The sequence below is a fragment of the Alexandromys fortis genome, unplaced genomic scaffold (genome assembly GCF_014885135.2).
Source record: "Alexandromys fortis isolate MF-2015 unplaced genomic scaffold, M_Fortis_MF-2015_v1.1 scaffold_13, whole genome shotgun sequence".
NCBI lineage: Eukaryota > Metazoa > Chordata > Mammalia > Rodentia > Cricetidae > Alexandromys > Alexandromys fortis.
In genome coordinates, this window is record NW_026067908.1 from 1,502,359 (window position 1) to 1,517,536 (window position 15,178).

The 15,178-nt window shown below is 46.4% G+C and overlaps 1 protein-coding gene across 4 annotated transcripts in view; it reads right to left on the reverse strand.

Annotated features, from left to right (window-relative positions):
* Nucleotides 1-15,178, reverse strand: part of LOC126497934 (BEN domain-containing protein 5) — a 1,095,425-nt gene that overhangs the window by 220,690 nt on the left and 859,557 nt on the right. For 2 of the 4 annotated variants that reach the window (XM_050136198.1, XM_050136201.1), the window contains exon 4: nt 1,798-1,931. The exons of 1 other annotated variant lie outside the window; for it this stretch is intronic. In XM_050136198.1, coding sequence (XP_049992155.1) covers nt 1,798-1,931 — 134 coding nt within the window. Of the gene's footprint in view, nt 1-1,797; nt 1,932-3,306; nt 3,383-15,178 lie in introns of all 4 variants that reach the window. One more of the 4 variants, XM_050136200.1, reaches the window with a different exon arrangement.

The window sequence follows — 15,178 nt, forward strand, 5'->3', positions numbered from 1 at the left end:
TCCCAGCACTTGGCCTCCTGGACACACATATCTGGAAGAGTCTTCGAAACTTCCCAGCCCTCCCTAGCCTCCATGGTGCCTGGGCAGTCACTTGATGGGTGTGTCCGGTGGGGATTTCCAAAGGATCCAGAGCCAATCTGGCCTGCCCGAGTCAGTCCAGAGGAATCCCACTCAAGAACATACATATGCAAGTAGTTCTATCTTGTAACCTTTTTAAGACTGTTTCAGTTTGGAAGGACGTCAAAACCCAAACCCACTCGAATCTAGGGCAGTCCATATGTCGTGTTTTCTCTGGTTCTGTACTGCCTACTCACTCAGGACTGGCAGTTGGCAGGAGCCTAACAAATGTTTACTCAACTGAAAACTTCAAAGAACGTTAACGTTGGGGTGCTTTCAGTTTTCTTCATGTGGCAGGTAAGCAAACCAAGCTCCTGAGAGGGGAAGATTCATCCCCAGGGTGGCATGGGAGTTCCATGCTACAGAGTCAGAAGCAGAATCTGGAGCCCAATTCCCTGCACGGAGTCTCTCTCTCTCTCTCTCTCTCACAGCTGCCAGCCTCTCCCTCAGCAGGACGGCACAGGGCAAGGAAGACTCATTCATAAGAGAATGGTCCACCGCCACCAAGGGGCCGAGGCAAGTTCAGCTCAAGTGGACAGAGCTCCCACTGAGGGCGGCAGGAGAGCAGAATGGTTGCTGAGTCTTCACCTGGGGTTGAAGGGTCATGAGCTCTCCCAGGGGTACAGACAAACAGAGTACACAAGATTCTGCACATCTTAGCCATGACAGGCCAGGCCTGACTCAGCTTTCCAGTTTCAGGAAATTAAAGGTAATGAAAACGAGGTAAACTCACGACTTAAGTAACATTGCAATGTCCTGGATTTTATTTGCTGAGATAATGAATAGATGAATGTACCTGCTAAAATTATAATGATCACCTTAAACATCCGTCTGCGTCATGGTACTGTGAGAACCCGAGGTACAGGGACCACATGGCTACACTCGATGACCCCAGGGGCCAGCACTGGGACAGAGCCACAGCAGGGGAGAATGGATGTCATGCAGTGGACTGACTGCATCTTCCGGACCACACTCTGGGGATGCTCTTGACCTTGTGTCCCAAAGGAGATCACAAAGCAGAAGGTACCTTTCTTTTCCTCCCTCTTCCTTTCTCTGGGATACTCACAGAACAGGGTAAGGCGGCAGAGAGCTAGACCTCTCAACAAGATTTCCAGCAGAGGTTTTGTTTGTTTGTTTGTTTGTGTGTTTTCATACAGTGAGAGACCAGCTGGGACACATAACAAGGAAACGCAACCTCATGAAAAGTTTTTCATCCAACCCAGGATCCCGTAGTGTCCTCTGTGAATTTTACCAGTATCTTTCTGCAGCAAGTCCACCCTCGGAAATTTGGAACGATGCGACAGTGACTCGCTCTAAATTGCTATCCCAGACCAACAGCCGCTTAGTGTCCATGCGAGTCAGCAGCGACCTCTCCAGCGTCGTGTGCCAGGGAAAAGCATGTTGTCCCACCTCTGCAGCAGTCATGATACTGCACACACTGTCCCAGGACTGTGCCTGGTGGGACAATCTAAATGAGAACTCTCGGAAGAGTAGGCCTTGGGGAAAACGCAATTGCTGTCTCAAGCATCCTCCATCCGCACCCCCAAAAAAGCCCAAACAAAAGAATGCCCATGGCCAGGGGACAGTTATACGGGGAAGGAGGCCAGAGTGGAACTCTCTGGCTCTGAGAAGTATGACATCACTCCCGTGAACATTCAAGAAAAGCAAAGATTTTGTTACCTTGATGTGTCTAAGCTGTAAGTCTTCTTCCCCGTAGTCTTTAACCTCCCCATCGTCTTCCAGGTGACTGAGAGAAAGTTTGGGGATTTTTATTTTCTTCTGCATCACACTGTTCTCAAGATCAGATTTGTCTTCTACAATGCATACCAAGAGAACAAGGTTGATTATGAGTCAAAATGCTCAAAAAGTCCAAAACTTCAAATTCTAGAAAATAAATGAGGCCAAACCAGCTAAAAAGGAAAAGTGGATATACCCCAAGCCTACTGTAACCTGCACAGGGAGCTTCTGAAGGCAGCATACAGCATCTAGGGTACACAGTCAACAACATACAAAGTACTGAAACAGCACCCAAGTGAGTCTGCCTAGGGGTTTCGGCATATCCATCTAAAAGGTTGCCTTTTATGGAATTCAAGAATCCTGGAGCTGGAACAGCCCCTAGACTGTCATCAGGTGTGGTGGTTAGAACAAGAATGGCCCCCATGGGCTCATGCTTCTATACTCGGTCTCCAGTTGGTAGAATTGTTTAGGAAGGATTAGGAGGTGTGACTACTGGCTGGGAAAGGTGTATAGCTGGGGTGGGATCTGAGGTTTTAAAAACCTGTAGCATTCTCAGTTCACTTTATAAATTGCCTTGGTCATGGTATTTTTGTCACAGCAATAGAAAAGCAACTAAGATTCCTGGTCTGAACTTAACTGACACGTGAATCTCTCGATATTCGAGACGTACTTGGTGTAGCCGAAGTGTTTCCTCAAGAAAACTTGGTTTCTGTGGCTTGGTAATCAAGAGGCATAAGAGGAGCGGCAGCCCTTCTTAAGGTGCCGCCTACACTGGAAGGGCATAGACAGGCTGAGGAGAGGAAGGTATGTCTCCTCCCCAACAGCATAAACGTGAGAAGGCAGAGTCTAATGGGCCCTAGTGAGTGACTGCTCCAACTCTCACTTCAGAGCCTGCTCCAAAGTATGAGTGTGAGGGAGAGCCAGGAGTGAGAAATGGCTCTGGTGTCTTGTCCTGTGTTTCTGTGTACTCATAACATGTCCTGAAGAGTTCATACAAACATGTTATTGCTCCTCGTTTCTTCGCTGTTTAACCTAATCTCACAGAATAACAGAGTATTGTTTTTTTCCCCGTGCAGGATTCAAAGTTGTCTTTACTAATCTGTCTGCCACAGTGGAAGCTAGAAGTTCAAACAGGAAAGTTGTAGAGGTAGAAATGTGAGCCTACTCTGAAAATGGTCCTTAGTAGTAAAATAGTTTGTTTTCTGGGATGGGATTGAGACTCTGGAAGTTCCTGTTTCTTACACTCCCCCAAAGGTTCCCTCTTTAAATCCATTCTCTAGTATGCTGCCCATGGGGCATGTGGCCAGGAGCTGGCTCTACACAATCTCCTGGGATGTGTGTGTGTGTGTGTGTATATGCACATGTGCATATGTGCAAGTGTTAAAAAAGCTGTCATGCCAGGTCAGGCTTTTCTCCTCAAAACTTGCTAGTAAAACGAAGAAAAATGCTTACAAAGCAGTAACCATTCCAAAATGCACTCAAATGCAGTCTTCTCAAATCCAGCTTCAGCTGCTCAGAGGTGGGACCCCTGCATCAAAAAAAGTTCTGAGTGAGCCCCAGTTTCTCCAAGACAGAGGGAAGAGATGAACAAAGACCCAGGCTAGCTGAGCTCAGGCCTCTATGACAGTGGTTCAGAGTCCTCTTCAAACTGTGCCTGGCACGCTGGGCACTCCGGGAGCAGGATATTGTGCTTCCTATTACCAGTGTGCCTGAATCACTTTATTTCCATGAACAGAAAGTGGATAAATATTAAATTTAAGGAAAAAAAGAAATGACAGGCAGCATATGAAGCACAAAGGAAAAGCCCAGGAAAAAGACGTTAATAGCTCCTGCTGGGAAAGGCCCTTCCTGTTAGGGTAGAGGACTCATCCCTGGTTCTGCTTTCACAAGAATGACCTGTTCTTGTTCTTTGTGTCTATAAAACCCATCCGGCGGGTTAGGCATGAACAGTAGAGGGTACCTGGGCATTTCTAAAAGAACAATATCTTCCCTTTACAAATCAATGCTGAATCTCTCTAAGGCAACAAGCCTGCTGAAATGTAAAAGCTCAAGAGAGTGCTTCAGATGAAATTATCTTGGCATAGGGTGTGTGTGCACATATCCACACAGGGGAGAGGGGAGGAAGAAAGGGAGGGGAGAAGAGGAGAGGGGGAGGAGTAGTGGAGGGATGGGAGGGAAAGAGGGAGACAGAGAGAGAGAGAGAGAGAGAGAGAGAGAGACAGAGACAGAGAGAGAGAGAGNAGAGAGAGAGAGAGAGAGAGAGAGAGAGAGAGAGAGAGAGAGAGAGAGAGAGAGAGAGAGAGAGAGACAGAGAGAGAGAGAGAGAGAGAGAGAGGCAGAGAGAGAGCCCAAGACAGGAGGGTGCTACAGGACTTCTCTCTGATCCAGTCTTCGGTGTGACAAGTGTAAAGTGTGAGATGCCAACAAATGGGAACGAGCAAGCTATGCTTTGCATTCCAGAGCTGAAACAGCGGTCCAGACTGATGCGATGCACTAGCTGTTGAGTTAGTGCAGAAGGGGGCGGCAGTCAGGCTTACAGATCTGGGTGCTGGATGAGCAATGGTTCTCAGATCCTCTCATTCAACCCTTTCAAAACACAATGAAAGAAATTAGGTTACTTCAGGAAAGGCTACGCATCCCTGCAGTGTGCAGCAGACAAAAGAGGAACAAAAGAGACTTGGTCTACATCCTGGCGAGCTCACTATTACACAAGGTCCCAAAGGTGAGTGTTATAGCATGAACATATAGGATGAAACCTTTGGTATAATTCAGGCCCAGAAGTTTCCCTCCCATAAGTCAGCTAATATCTTTGAGAATTACACTCTGCAAAATTGAAGCTGGGTCCTTGCAACAGATGTATAAGCAATCAGATGGGGATATGAGATAAAAGCCCATGAGATGATAATTCAAGATAATTCAACAAGTTTAAATAAGTTGTTTTTCTTCTCTGAGCCTATTTCCTCATCTGTGAATTGAAGTGAGTAATTCCTTATTATTGGTCACTTTTGTTGTTGTTATTCTAATGAGGCTGTAAAATTTACCACAGGTGGACTCCAAATCAGCTGGATGAGTACAATATGAAACCACAGAGCCCTATGCTGTTGCGGCCTGAGGCTGGCTTGCCTGTGGGCTGGAGACCTGCCTATCTGCCTGGCTGGGGGTGGGTGACAGACAGGAGTGCTCTTCACTTGATGACAGCAATGACTGGAGGCCCCACCCTAAGACACACACAGGCTCCACGGTCTTTCATGCCCTCCCTCTCCTTGGGTGTTTCTCAAACTCCGTTCAGCCTGCATTCATCTCTTCCTTCCTTCTCTGAGGTCTCATTCCACACGTCTATGCTATGTTTACTAGACTCTGTTATCCAACTATGCTCCAACTGCCTGCTTAGAAGCTTCTCTGGTACCTAAGTAACCCTATAGGATAGAGACCACACGATAGAGACTTACCAAAAAAATTTTTTAATACAATAATAATCATAACGATAATAAATTCAGGCTCTGCCAGTAACGCATGAATGGATACTCAGCACCAAAGTCACTGGGTGACTGTGAATCAAAACTGTGATATTCCATTAAATACTGAGAATGTCTACAAACAGAAAAAGAGGCGGGGGGTTAGCAAGTGTTAGGGATGATATGGAGAAACCAGTGAGACTGTCAAAGGAGACAGCAGCTTTGGAAACAGTTTAGCAGTTGCTGGAAGAGTTAAACACAGAATCACCGTATTATCCAACATCTGCACTTCTAGATGCATACTCAAGAGAAGAAAAGCAGGTCTACCTAGAAACTTGTACATCAGCATTCATAGAAACAATATTTATAATAGCCAAAAAGCTAAAACAACACAACTGTCAATCAACTTATGGAGGGATCAAGTTTTATGCATTTTGCATGGCATACCCCTACAAAAGGGTACTACTATTCCCCATAAAAAGAAATGACATACTAGTTGATGTATATATGGATGAGTCTTAAAAATATTAAACTAAGCTAAAGACTCAGACACAAATGTCATATATTTTGTAATCCTGTTACTATTATTGTAATAATAATTATTATTATTATTCAGAATAGGAAAATTCAGAAACAATACATTGGGGGATACTGGCCAATAGGAATGATGATGATTTGGGGGATTGGGAGATTATGAAAATGCTTACGAACTATATAGAGAATTTTACATACTTTAAAAGGATTTTAAAGGAGCTGGAGAGATGACTCTGGCCAAGAGCACTGGCTGCTCTTCTAGAGGACCCGGGTTGGGCTCCAAGCACCCACGTGGCAGCTCACAACTATCTGTGACTCCAGTTCAAAGGGATCTGATGCCCTCTTCTGGCCTCTGCAGGCTACTGCAGGCACATGGTGCACATGCATACAGCAGGCAAAACTCTTACACAAGAAACCTACTGAACAATAATTAAAATGGTGAATTTTGTGTTGACTTAAAAAATAAAACACTTCAATTCACGGAGGGTTACCTTGCTCAGCCTAGATACAGAGGAGGAGGCCTTGGTACTGCCTCAAGTGATGTGACAGGCTTTGTTGACTCCCCATGGGAGGTCTCTCCTCTGAGGAGTGGATGCAGAAGGAACTGGGATTGGTATGTAAAATAAGATTGTTTTAAAAAGAAAATATAATGCGATACTGGTCATGGTGGTACACATTTGCAATCTCAGCACTTTGGGGGGATAAGGCAGGAAGATCTTGCAGTTCAGTTCCAGCCTGGGCTATACAGGAAGTTTCAGATATGCTTGAACTCCCAAATGAGACTCGATGTGGAATGTCAACTACATGCAATACAGACAACACTGCACAGCAACTCTGCAAATAAGCATCATTCATTACTTCTTTGCTTTTCAAAAAGAAAAGAAAAAAAAAAAAAAGAATCTCACATAAACCTCTCCCTAAACTCACCTAGCAGCAAAGGTACAGAGCCAGAATGTGATAAGATCTTCTGCCCCATAAGCTAAATTGCACCACCGCCCAGTACATGCATAGAACACACAGAAGCCATGGTGGCTCAACTGATGGGTGGTTGAATGAATGACTAAGTGATGGATATACAGATAAGGAGATCCCAACTCCCTGGCCTGAAGCTGAGTGCAGGAAGCCGCACTACTCCTGCTTCCCGTCTTGAAGAGTCTGCAGAAAGCAGCAGCCAGTGTAGCATGTGTAATATGGTGCAGCATGATCAGTAGTGTTATCCAGGTCAGGGGCACTGGCTGGGTTCTTTGGAAAGCAGCCTGAGCAGTCCACAAAGTTCTGAAGGAACAGGAGTTCACCGAAGGGACAGAAGCAAACTTTAAATCACATACAGTGAGCTGGATCCTAGCTGCCTCAATTACAGGCCAAGGGGATCTTGACATTCCTCTGGAAGCCAACCAGCACCTGGCTGCCCTGTTTCTCTTTAGCTTCCTCTTCTATCCATGCTCCCTGGATATGAGGGTTATGAAGACCTACGATCATCCTTTTCTCTAGGCAGTGAGCACACAACCGGCCCATTTGCATCCAAACACTAAGCAGGGTGGTTTTGGGGTTAGAGGTACTTACAAGCCCAGAATGGTATGTGCCAAGAAACACAACCAGAATGCAAGGCCTGACTTCCCAAGAGATGCTGGTTCACCAAAGGCTCTCCAAGCCTTCCTTCCTCATCTTACTTCTGGTTTGAAGGTGGATTTATGCTAGCCATATCTAACACATAGATGATTCGACAGAGTCAGCACAAAAGCAGAAGGTGTGGTTGGGAGAGGGAAGTCAGTGAAGTTTAATAAAAAACAGCTTTAGCATTTGAATCAGGAGGGCCTGGGCCAGAATTCTGCCTTTGCTACAAACTATGCGAGGGAACTTGGGCAAGCTCCTGGACTGGTCCAAGCCTCAGATGAAAACTGCTTTCTAAGGAGACGGTGCATGTAAAGTCCCTGGCAAAGTGAAGGTCCTTACTGTGATATTCAATAGATAGCAGCTGTTAGGCCACGCTTGTGGGTTATGCGTTTGGCTTCTGGTCCCGTGGCAAAGAGAGCCACTGCAAGTATCTGACACAGATTGAGACATGATGAAAGAGACGGTTTAGGAAGATTTATGTGGCAGTGCCAAGCAAGACGGATGGGACATGTGGATGAGCCCCAACACGGGGTGACAAGAAGCTGTAACTCCTGACCAGTCACGTTAATGAGGTGAATGGTGGTGTGGATCACCGTAGACAGCAAATCTGTCGTGCAGCGTTAGTGTGACTTTGGAATAGGATTGTGGCCTTGACTTCCAGGAAACCACCCAAGGAAGAATGGAGACAGAGACGGCTCTCGAGCCAACCTGCCTTTCTGATTCTACCAAGTTTAGAGGCAAACAGTTTTGGTGTATATAGAAATCAGTATGCATCCTCGGGAGAGACACCATTCACTATCCTTCTCTGATCCTGACAAGGAAGATGACCATCAGCTTGAGCATCTCCACCCTCTCCTATCTTCTATGATGTTAGCAACTGATTTTACACTTTCAATAAATCCTGAACAAGTACCCACTGTGTGCCAAGCCTAGTGTCAGATCCTTTACATCAGCACATCTAATCCTGCAGCAAATTACTGAAGTACTATAGGTGTAAGAAGTGAAGTGGCTTTCCCAGGACATAAGCGACAGGGAGGATTTTATTCCACTCTGTTTGACTCCTGGGCCCTGTTTCTGTCACCTAATTGCCCCTATTGAAATAAGAGAAAAATTAGCCTTAGGAACTGAACTGAAAGAACATATGCAATAGCAGTATATTGATAAAAACACTTCCAAGGCATTTGTCTTTCTCCTGACTCTGTCTACACTTTAGAAGACTTCTCTGATGAGTTCCCAGATGCACCCTATATAAATCCCTGCACTATAAAACTTATTTAAGGCTGCCTAACTTCTTTTCTGTCTCTGTGTGTGCATGTATATGTGTGTATGTAGTTTTAAAGCATGTTCTTCAAGAATATAGCAAAACTTGCTATTTGTTATTAACATGGGGAGAAATGGAGGCACAGGAAAAAAGCCAATGGTGTTCTTAAAGTATTAGACAGGTAAATAGGAAGCCCAGGGCAAATCTGTCTTCAGACCCTTGAAAGATCAGAGGATTCCGAGTTAAAAGGGGGAGCAAAGCTGTCCTACCTCAGGCGTCATCCTGGATAGTTAAAATAATCCAAAGCCAGAGAGCTGAGCTTGGTGTGAGTTTGCCAGTTAGAATAAAATGCTAAGTTCTGGAGGGCTAAACACAAAATGTTTAACAAAGGTTTTGTCTTGTTTTATAAATATATATATGCAAGCTTCAAGTTTTTCATCTTCACAAAAGAAAACCCTGTGAAGCCTGTGTTTGCATTAAAAACAGATACGCCACAGAGACAAGCATGCTGCATTCTCCAGCCTATGCTGTTTATTTTTATAAAACACAAAGCAGATAGAATTCTCAAGTTTCAAGGATTTTATCCAGCCAAGGCAACAAAAAGAAGGGTGCCCTGCTGTGGAGTGGCAGAGGCAAGCAGGGGGTGCTGGCCCAAGGCCTGGCTCTCCCGGGCTCGCTGGGTGACCTGGCCTCCCTTAATTTCCTTTCAGTGGAACACAGAGACAGAACTGGAAACCCTCAACAGGTCCTTCAGTGCCCCAGGTCTCTCTCTTATCTGACAGGGCAGGCAGGCAGGCAGGCAAGAGATCACCTCTAAGATTCCTCCGAGTGGGGCTGTTAGAAGAAATGTTCTTCAGAGGCCTTGTACCTACAGGGAGAAGAAACTGCCTGGCAGGGGTGGGAGGCCTCCTTGCTGTCCCTGGAACAGAGCTGGGACACAGACACGAACAGGAATGCCATCCTGCCGGGTCATTTGTCTAACTGTCCTGACGTGTTTTACCAGAAGTGTTGCTAAGGTAATAAATGAATGGCCCCACAGGAGAGTCACAGGTCAGCAAGATACAGGAAAACGGTGAGTCCCCCGGGCTCGGGTCTAGTCCCAGGAGGACTTAAGACACAGTTGCGTCCTACATTTAACATGCATTTGCTCCTCTCAACAAAGGGCGATGTGGCTCACCTGACTCTTCTTCAGTGGTTAGTCCACCATTGGGTAGCCCCTAATAGCTGTCACTATTAGGAAGTCTGTACTGTATGCCAGGGACTTGCCCATGTTTGCTTGATAATACACAGTTTCAGACGAGCACCTAATGCTCAGAGAAGCCGAGCATTTCTCTGCCGTCACACAGCTCATAAGTAGCAGTCACAGTTTGAACCCGCACCTTCTTTAAAGCCCATCCTTTGAGTTTTCACACTTCCTCCTCTGCACTTAAGCATGTGACCTCCAGGTTGCCTAACCTTCCTCTACCCTGAGACCAGCTTCCTTTCTCAAACATCCCTGACTTGCTTCCACCTCCTACAACGGGGCAGGCACTTAGTCTCACGCTGGAGGCCATGATGCCTCTGCCCTCCGTTTCCAATCCATTGTTTACAACGAGCTCTTGAATTCCAGCCCCTGTCCCCAATTCTACTTCTGGGATCCCCCGAAACAAGCCTGATCCTTCCTCTATAGTGTAAAACTCAGAAACCAAAAAAAGTACAAAAGTACCGTTCCATGCAAATCTTCTCTTGTGCATGTATATTTAGCTTTCCTGTCATCTGTCTCACCGATGAGCTCTGGGGAGAGGCAGTTGTTGCACAGTTAAAAGAAACAAAAGTCAGCCCAGACCTGTGGTGCTAAGACCTCTCTCCTCATGTGCTTTCCTAGGACCCCCCTTATCCCTTGCTTCTCAGTCTAGCTCTGGCTGGTCTTTCCCAGTCACCTTTTATGGTTTGTCTCTTCAGCAGTGCCCTTAAAAGCTGGTGTTCTGGAGAGTTCTGCCCGTACGTGCTTCTCTCCCTCTGCCTTCACCCACGGTGACATCAGCCCTCTCATGGCTAATGACTTCCAAATCAGGACCTTTAGCCTGACATACTCTTCTGAACTTTGGGCTACTCACTCTCCTGACATCCCGCTCTACATGTTCCACGGCACCCTAACAGTCTTCAGAGCTCACACAACGTTCATCTCCCCTTCCAACCTGCTACTGTTCAAGGTGACCCCTGAGGAAGGAGGGTCCAGATCACCTTCTCTTGTCACAGCACCACAACCAAGACTCAAGGAGTTTCATTTGCATGTGTGTGTGTGTTTGGTTTTCTGTTTTTGTGACAAGGTCTTGCTGTACAGGTGGTCTAGGCTGGCCTATTATTTATGAGCCTGCCTCAGCTTCCTAAGGGCTGACATTACAGTCTTGCCACGTGGGAGGATACAGCCCACTGTCTGGAACCTATAGCGCTTACTGAACGGGTGCTTGAGTAGCTCCCTCCAGCTCTATCTGGAACAGATAGGCATGCGTGGACCCTGGAATCTGGTGGTTACTGGGATCTTTAGCCAGACAATACCAACCCCTGTTCTTCCTGCATTACCTGGCAGCATTTAGCTAGACCACCTGATAGAACTCAGACCTCGTAGAACTTAAGTGGGCCAAGGAAACCTTCTCAGATTATATGATTTTCTGATAACAAGGGGACACATAGCTTCTGTGTCTGAAGAGCTTAGACAAAGGTACACAGGCAAGAAAAATTCTTCCTAGAGAAAAGATATCAAATTGAACTCTACTTTTCTGGATATTTTTAAATGTAAAAGTTAAAGTGCTCTTGAACAAATTAACACATACACACACACACACACATGCCCACATTCCCAAAAACAAACCAAAAAAACCCAACCAAATAAACAACAAAAGCTTCAACTTGCCTAGGACTTCTCCTTTCAGCCTATTAACCAGGACCCTGAGGCACTCTTCCGCACACATTACTTAGAGGCAACAAATGTGTGGTTCTTGAGCACCAAAGCTCACAGCAGATTCAACCGTCAGTGATTGACATTCCAGTAGAATCTGCAACAAATGACAGCAGGCCAGTCCCAGTCTTTGCTCCAGTGTGTATCAGCGGAACATGTCAAAACCTAAATTAAAAGTTTGCACTTGCTTAGTTTAAGAAAAAAAAAAAAAAGCAATCCCTTGGTTGGCATGCTCCCACCGATGACATGCAACAATCTCTGCATGTGAGATTGGCTAGGCCCCTGCTTCGCTGCGAGCTCTGTAGAAGTTCCAAAGCATTTCTGGAGCAAGTGATCTATTTGGACTGACAGTGCCAAGCTGGGACCTGAGCCCTGAATGAGCTAAAATTACCAAAGCGAGAAGAACGTGGCTTTGGGACTTATTTTCCCCAAGTGTGGGGTTTCTTCTACTGGAGGGAGTGATAAAGAATGTTGACTTTTTCCAGATGAGTAAAATTGAATGAAACCTCAAAAGCCCGTTACAGGTTTCTGTTCTAAAAACAAAACAAAACCAAGTGTGGTAGAGGTGCATGTCTCCTGTCTCTTATCTTCCAACAAAAAGGCATTTGCCTTCACAAACTACAGGAACGCAGCACAGCCCGGCCCAGGTGGATGCGCAGCGCTGGACAGCAGGTGCCTGCTCTGGAGAAGTTCACTATCTGGCAGCAACACTGACAAACCAAAACAGGCTTCAGCTGCTATAAGTCAAAAGCCGGCAGCAGGCACAGTACAAAGCCAGCTGAGGAGGGAGAGTCTCCCTTGGGGGCAGAGGCAGAACAGGCAGTGCCCTTAAGGCTGGGCGCTTCCAGTGTACTTTGCCCACTCCCTCTTACAGCTGTACCAACAATGGGTTCCAAGTCTGTTTTCCCCCATGGAAGGTAAACTCCACTTAAACAGAGGGTTCAAGTCAGACAAGATAACTCCACAGTGGCAGACCCGGGAGTTTGTGTCCACAAAGTAGCAAGAGATACCTCAGGTCCAGGGCAAGCAGGGTTGGGGGGCTGGGGGGTGAGCCTGAAGAAGTGGAGCTGGGCTGGCCTATTGGGACATGAATGTCAGGCCAAGAAGCTGAGGCTCTATCAAGCAGACCATAGGGGAACTCCAGAAGGTTCTGAGCAGAGCAGTCTATTGATAGACAGCAGTTTAGAACATTCTGAATGCAGTCTAGACAGTGGCCTGGGTAATGAACTAGTCTGCCGCAGGCTTTAGAAGACTGAAAGCAGCCGGTGCTTGTAGATCTAGAAAAGACTCCAAACTCTCCTAGAATTGGTCCCTTTGATGCTCGCTGGGGCCTGGTTTCAACCTCTGCTTAACACTTCCTACACACTCCCTGAGGACAGTGTTTGTGTCTTCATCACTCTGCCCCCCTCCACAGAGATCCCATGTGGCTGGACCTAAAAGGACTGTCTTCTATGGCTCATGCCATCATTGTGATCCTGGTGCCTCGGTGGAGCCACGCAGTACTGCACTGGGTCTGGCCTGTAAGAAACAGGAAGGCCACACTTGACCACAAAGGGAATTTAGGGCAGTCAAGCAATAATCACACAGTATAGAGATGCCCAGGAAAAATGACAGAATTGTCAGGCTACAAAAGCCTACAGGAACCAGTTGGAGTCTCTAAACCCCATAAGCAGGCTGGATTGCAACTAGACAATAGCTAGGGCTTTGCAGGGGAAGTTCTCAATTTCACAGGCTGTGTGGCAAAGAAATGCACGTAAGAAGAGAACACAGCTCACAGGGGAGTCAGCCCCTGAATTAGCCTGTCCCTTCAGAAGGGACAGGAGCTCCTGGGAGAGGATTTTGTCAATGGGATGACAAGTGAGAGCGTGTGGAAGCTTTCGATTCCTGGAGAAAGGAGACTGGTCGGGTAAGAGAGGAAGAAGAGCATTGTGGGTGTGAATACTCAAAACTAACTGTTCTCTCCAGCTGGAAAACCTGCCTGGGGCTACACATTTCATCGACATTTTCCCTTCCCTTTGGCCCCTTCCATGTCATGTTACATTGGTTCATCAGCCACCTCACAAAGGAGATTGCCAAGCGGGGACTGGCACTAGAAGGTCCGGGCTGCAGTTTTGGCTTTGCCATTTATTTGTACGTGGCGGCAGGGAGTTCTCTGAGCTTCAGTGTTCTCATCTACAAAACGGAAACAAGAACCATGGCAGTATCTGTGAATGGGTGCTAGACCAAATAACAGAGGAAGCCATGTGCTAAAGGCTGACACACTGAGACCATGGCATAAGCTACTGTGGGTGGCAAAGTACAAAGTACCCTAGGGGCTGGCTGGACATTTCCTCGGCTTATGAAAAGGGTTTACTTCAAGACAGTTACAGTGGTTGGCTTGGGCAAACGCATGGCAAAGTTAACTCACTTATCACCAAAAGCCATAAGTGGTTCTGAAGCTTCTCCTGATACCACGCTACTGAGGTCAGAACAATTAACTAAGCAGGAGCAGTCCACAAATGCAAAGTCACCTCAGTCTTCCTCTTGAGGAACTAACTCCCCAAACTTGGTGCTGTAGTAGAACTTTGCTCCTTTGAACTGCGAGGCTATTACAGGAACCCTAAGCCCCACAAGGGGCCTGATTGCATTCAGACAATAGCACGTTCTTTGCATGGGTCAGATGCGCTCTTCAGGTGAAGACACTTCAAGTAAAGCTTGAGAGCCACCAAGCTCAACACACAAGGCAGAATCCTTCCAGGATACATGAATTTCCGGGTTCACACTGGCCCTTCCAATCACACTGGCCTTTCCAATCAGGTCTGCACCAAGAACAACCGTTTCGATTTAAAAATTTAACCAGCTTACTGGAATTCAAAATGGAGTCTGGCCACCCTCAAGTTGCCACTGTCCCCACCCATCCCTGCCATGCACCCACCCAACTCCTTTCTTCTCTGAAGACAAAAACTGGAGATAAGAAGAAGCACTTTTTAACTCAGTTTGCTGAACTGGTACCACACTTACTCTGCCGAGTTTCTAGCCGTTGCTTAGGTTTCTTAGGTATGGATGCATGTCTGTATATAACTTAATACACCATTGCAACTTGTGTCGATTTGAAGAGAAGAGTTGGTGGAGGCGGTCACCTGCCTAACTCGTCTTTCTATAGTTCTTGAAGAACTTGCTGAATGAATGGACCAAGAGATACTTGAGTGGAGATCAAGAATCTCCATATAAAGGAAAGGACACCCATCCCATCCACTCTCCTGGGCTCTTCCAGATCTATGCGTGGCAGGATCACTAAGAAGCATGCTCTATTTTCTTCTAGCAAAAAAGAAGGCTGAGGTTACACCTAGTTATAATTATTAGGCTTATCAACTTGCTGAATAAATTCCTAATCCCTTCCTAGGTAATTAAAGGCAAGCAAGCAAACAAAACCTAATCAGTTATGAAGACTTCCGTTCTAAAACCTGTCTCTCTCACTCCTTTTTCCCCCTTGGACCTTGGTGTCTGGTGGGGTGAATGGACCTCCAGCTGTGCCTCCCCCCC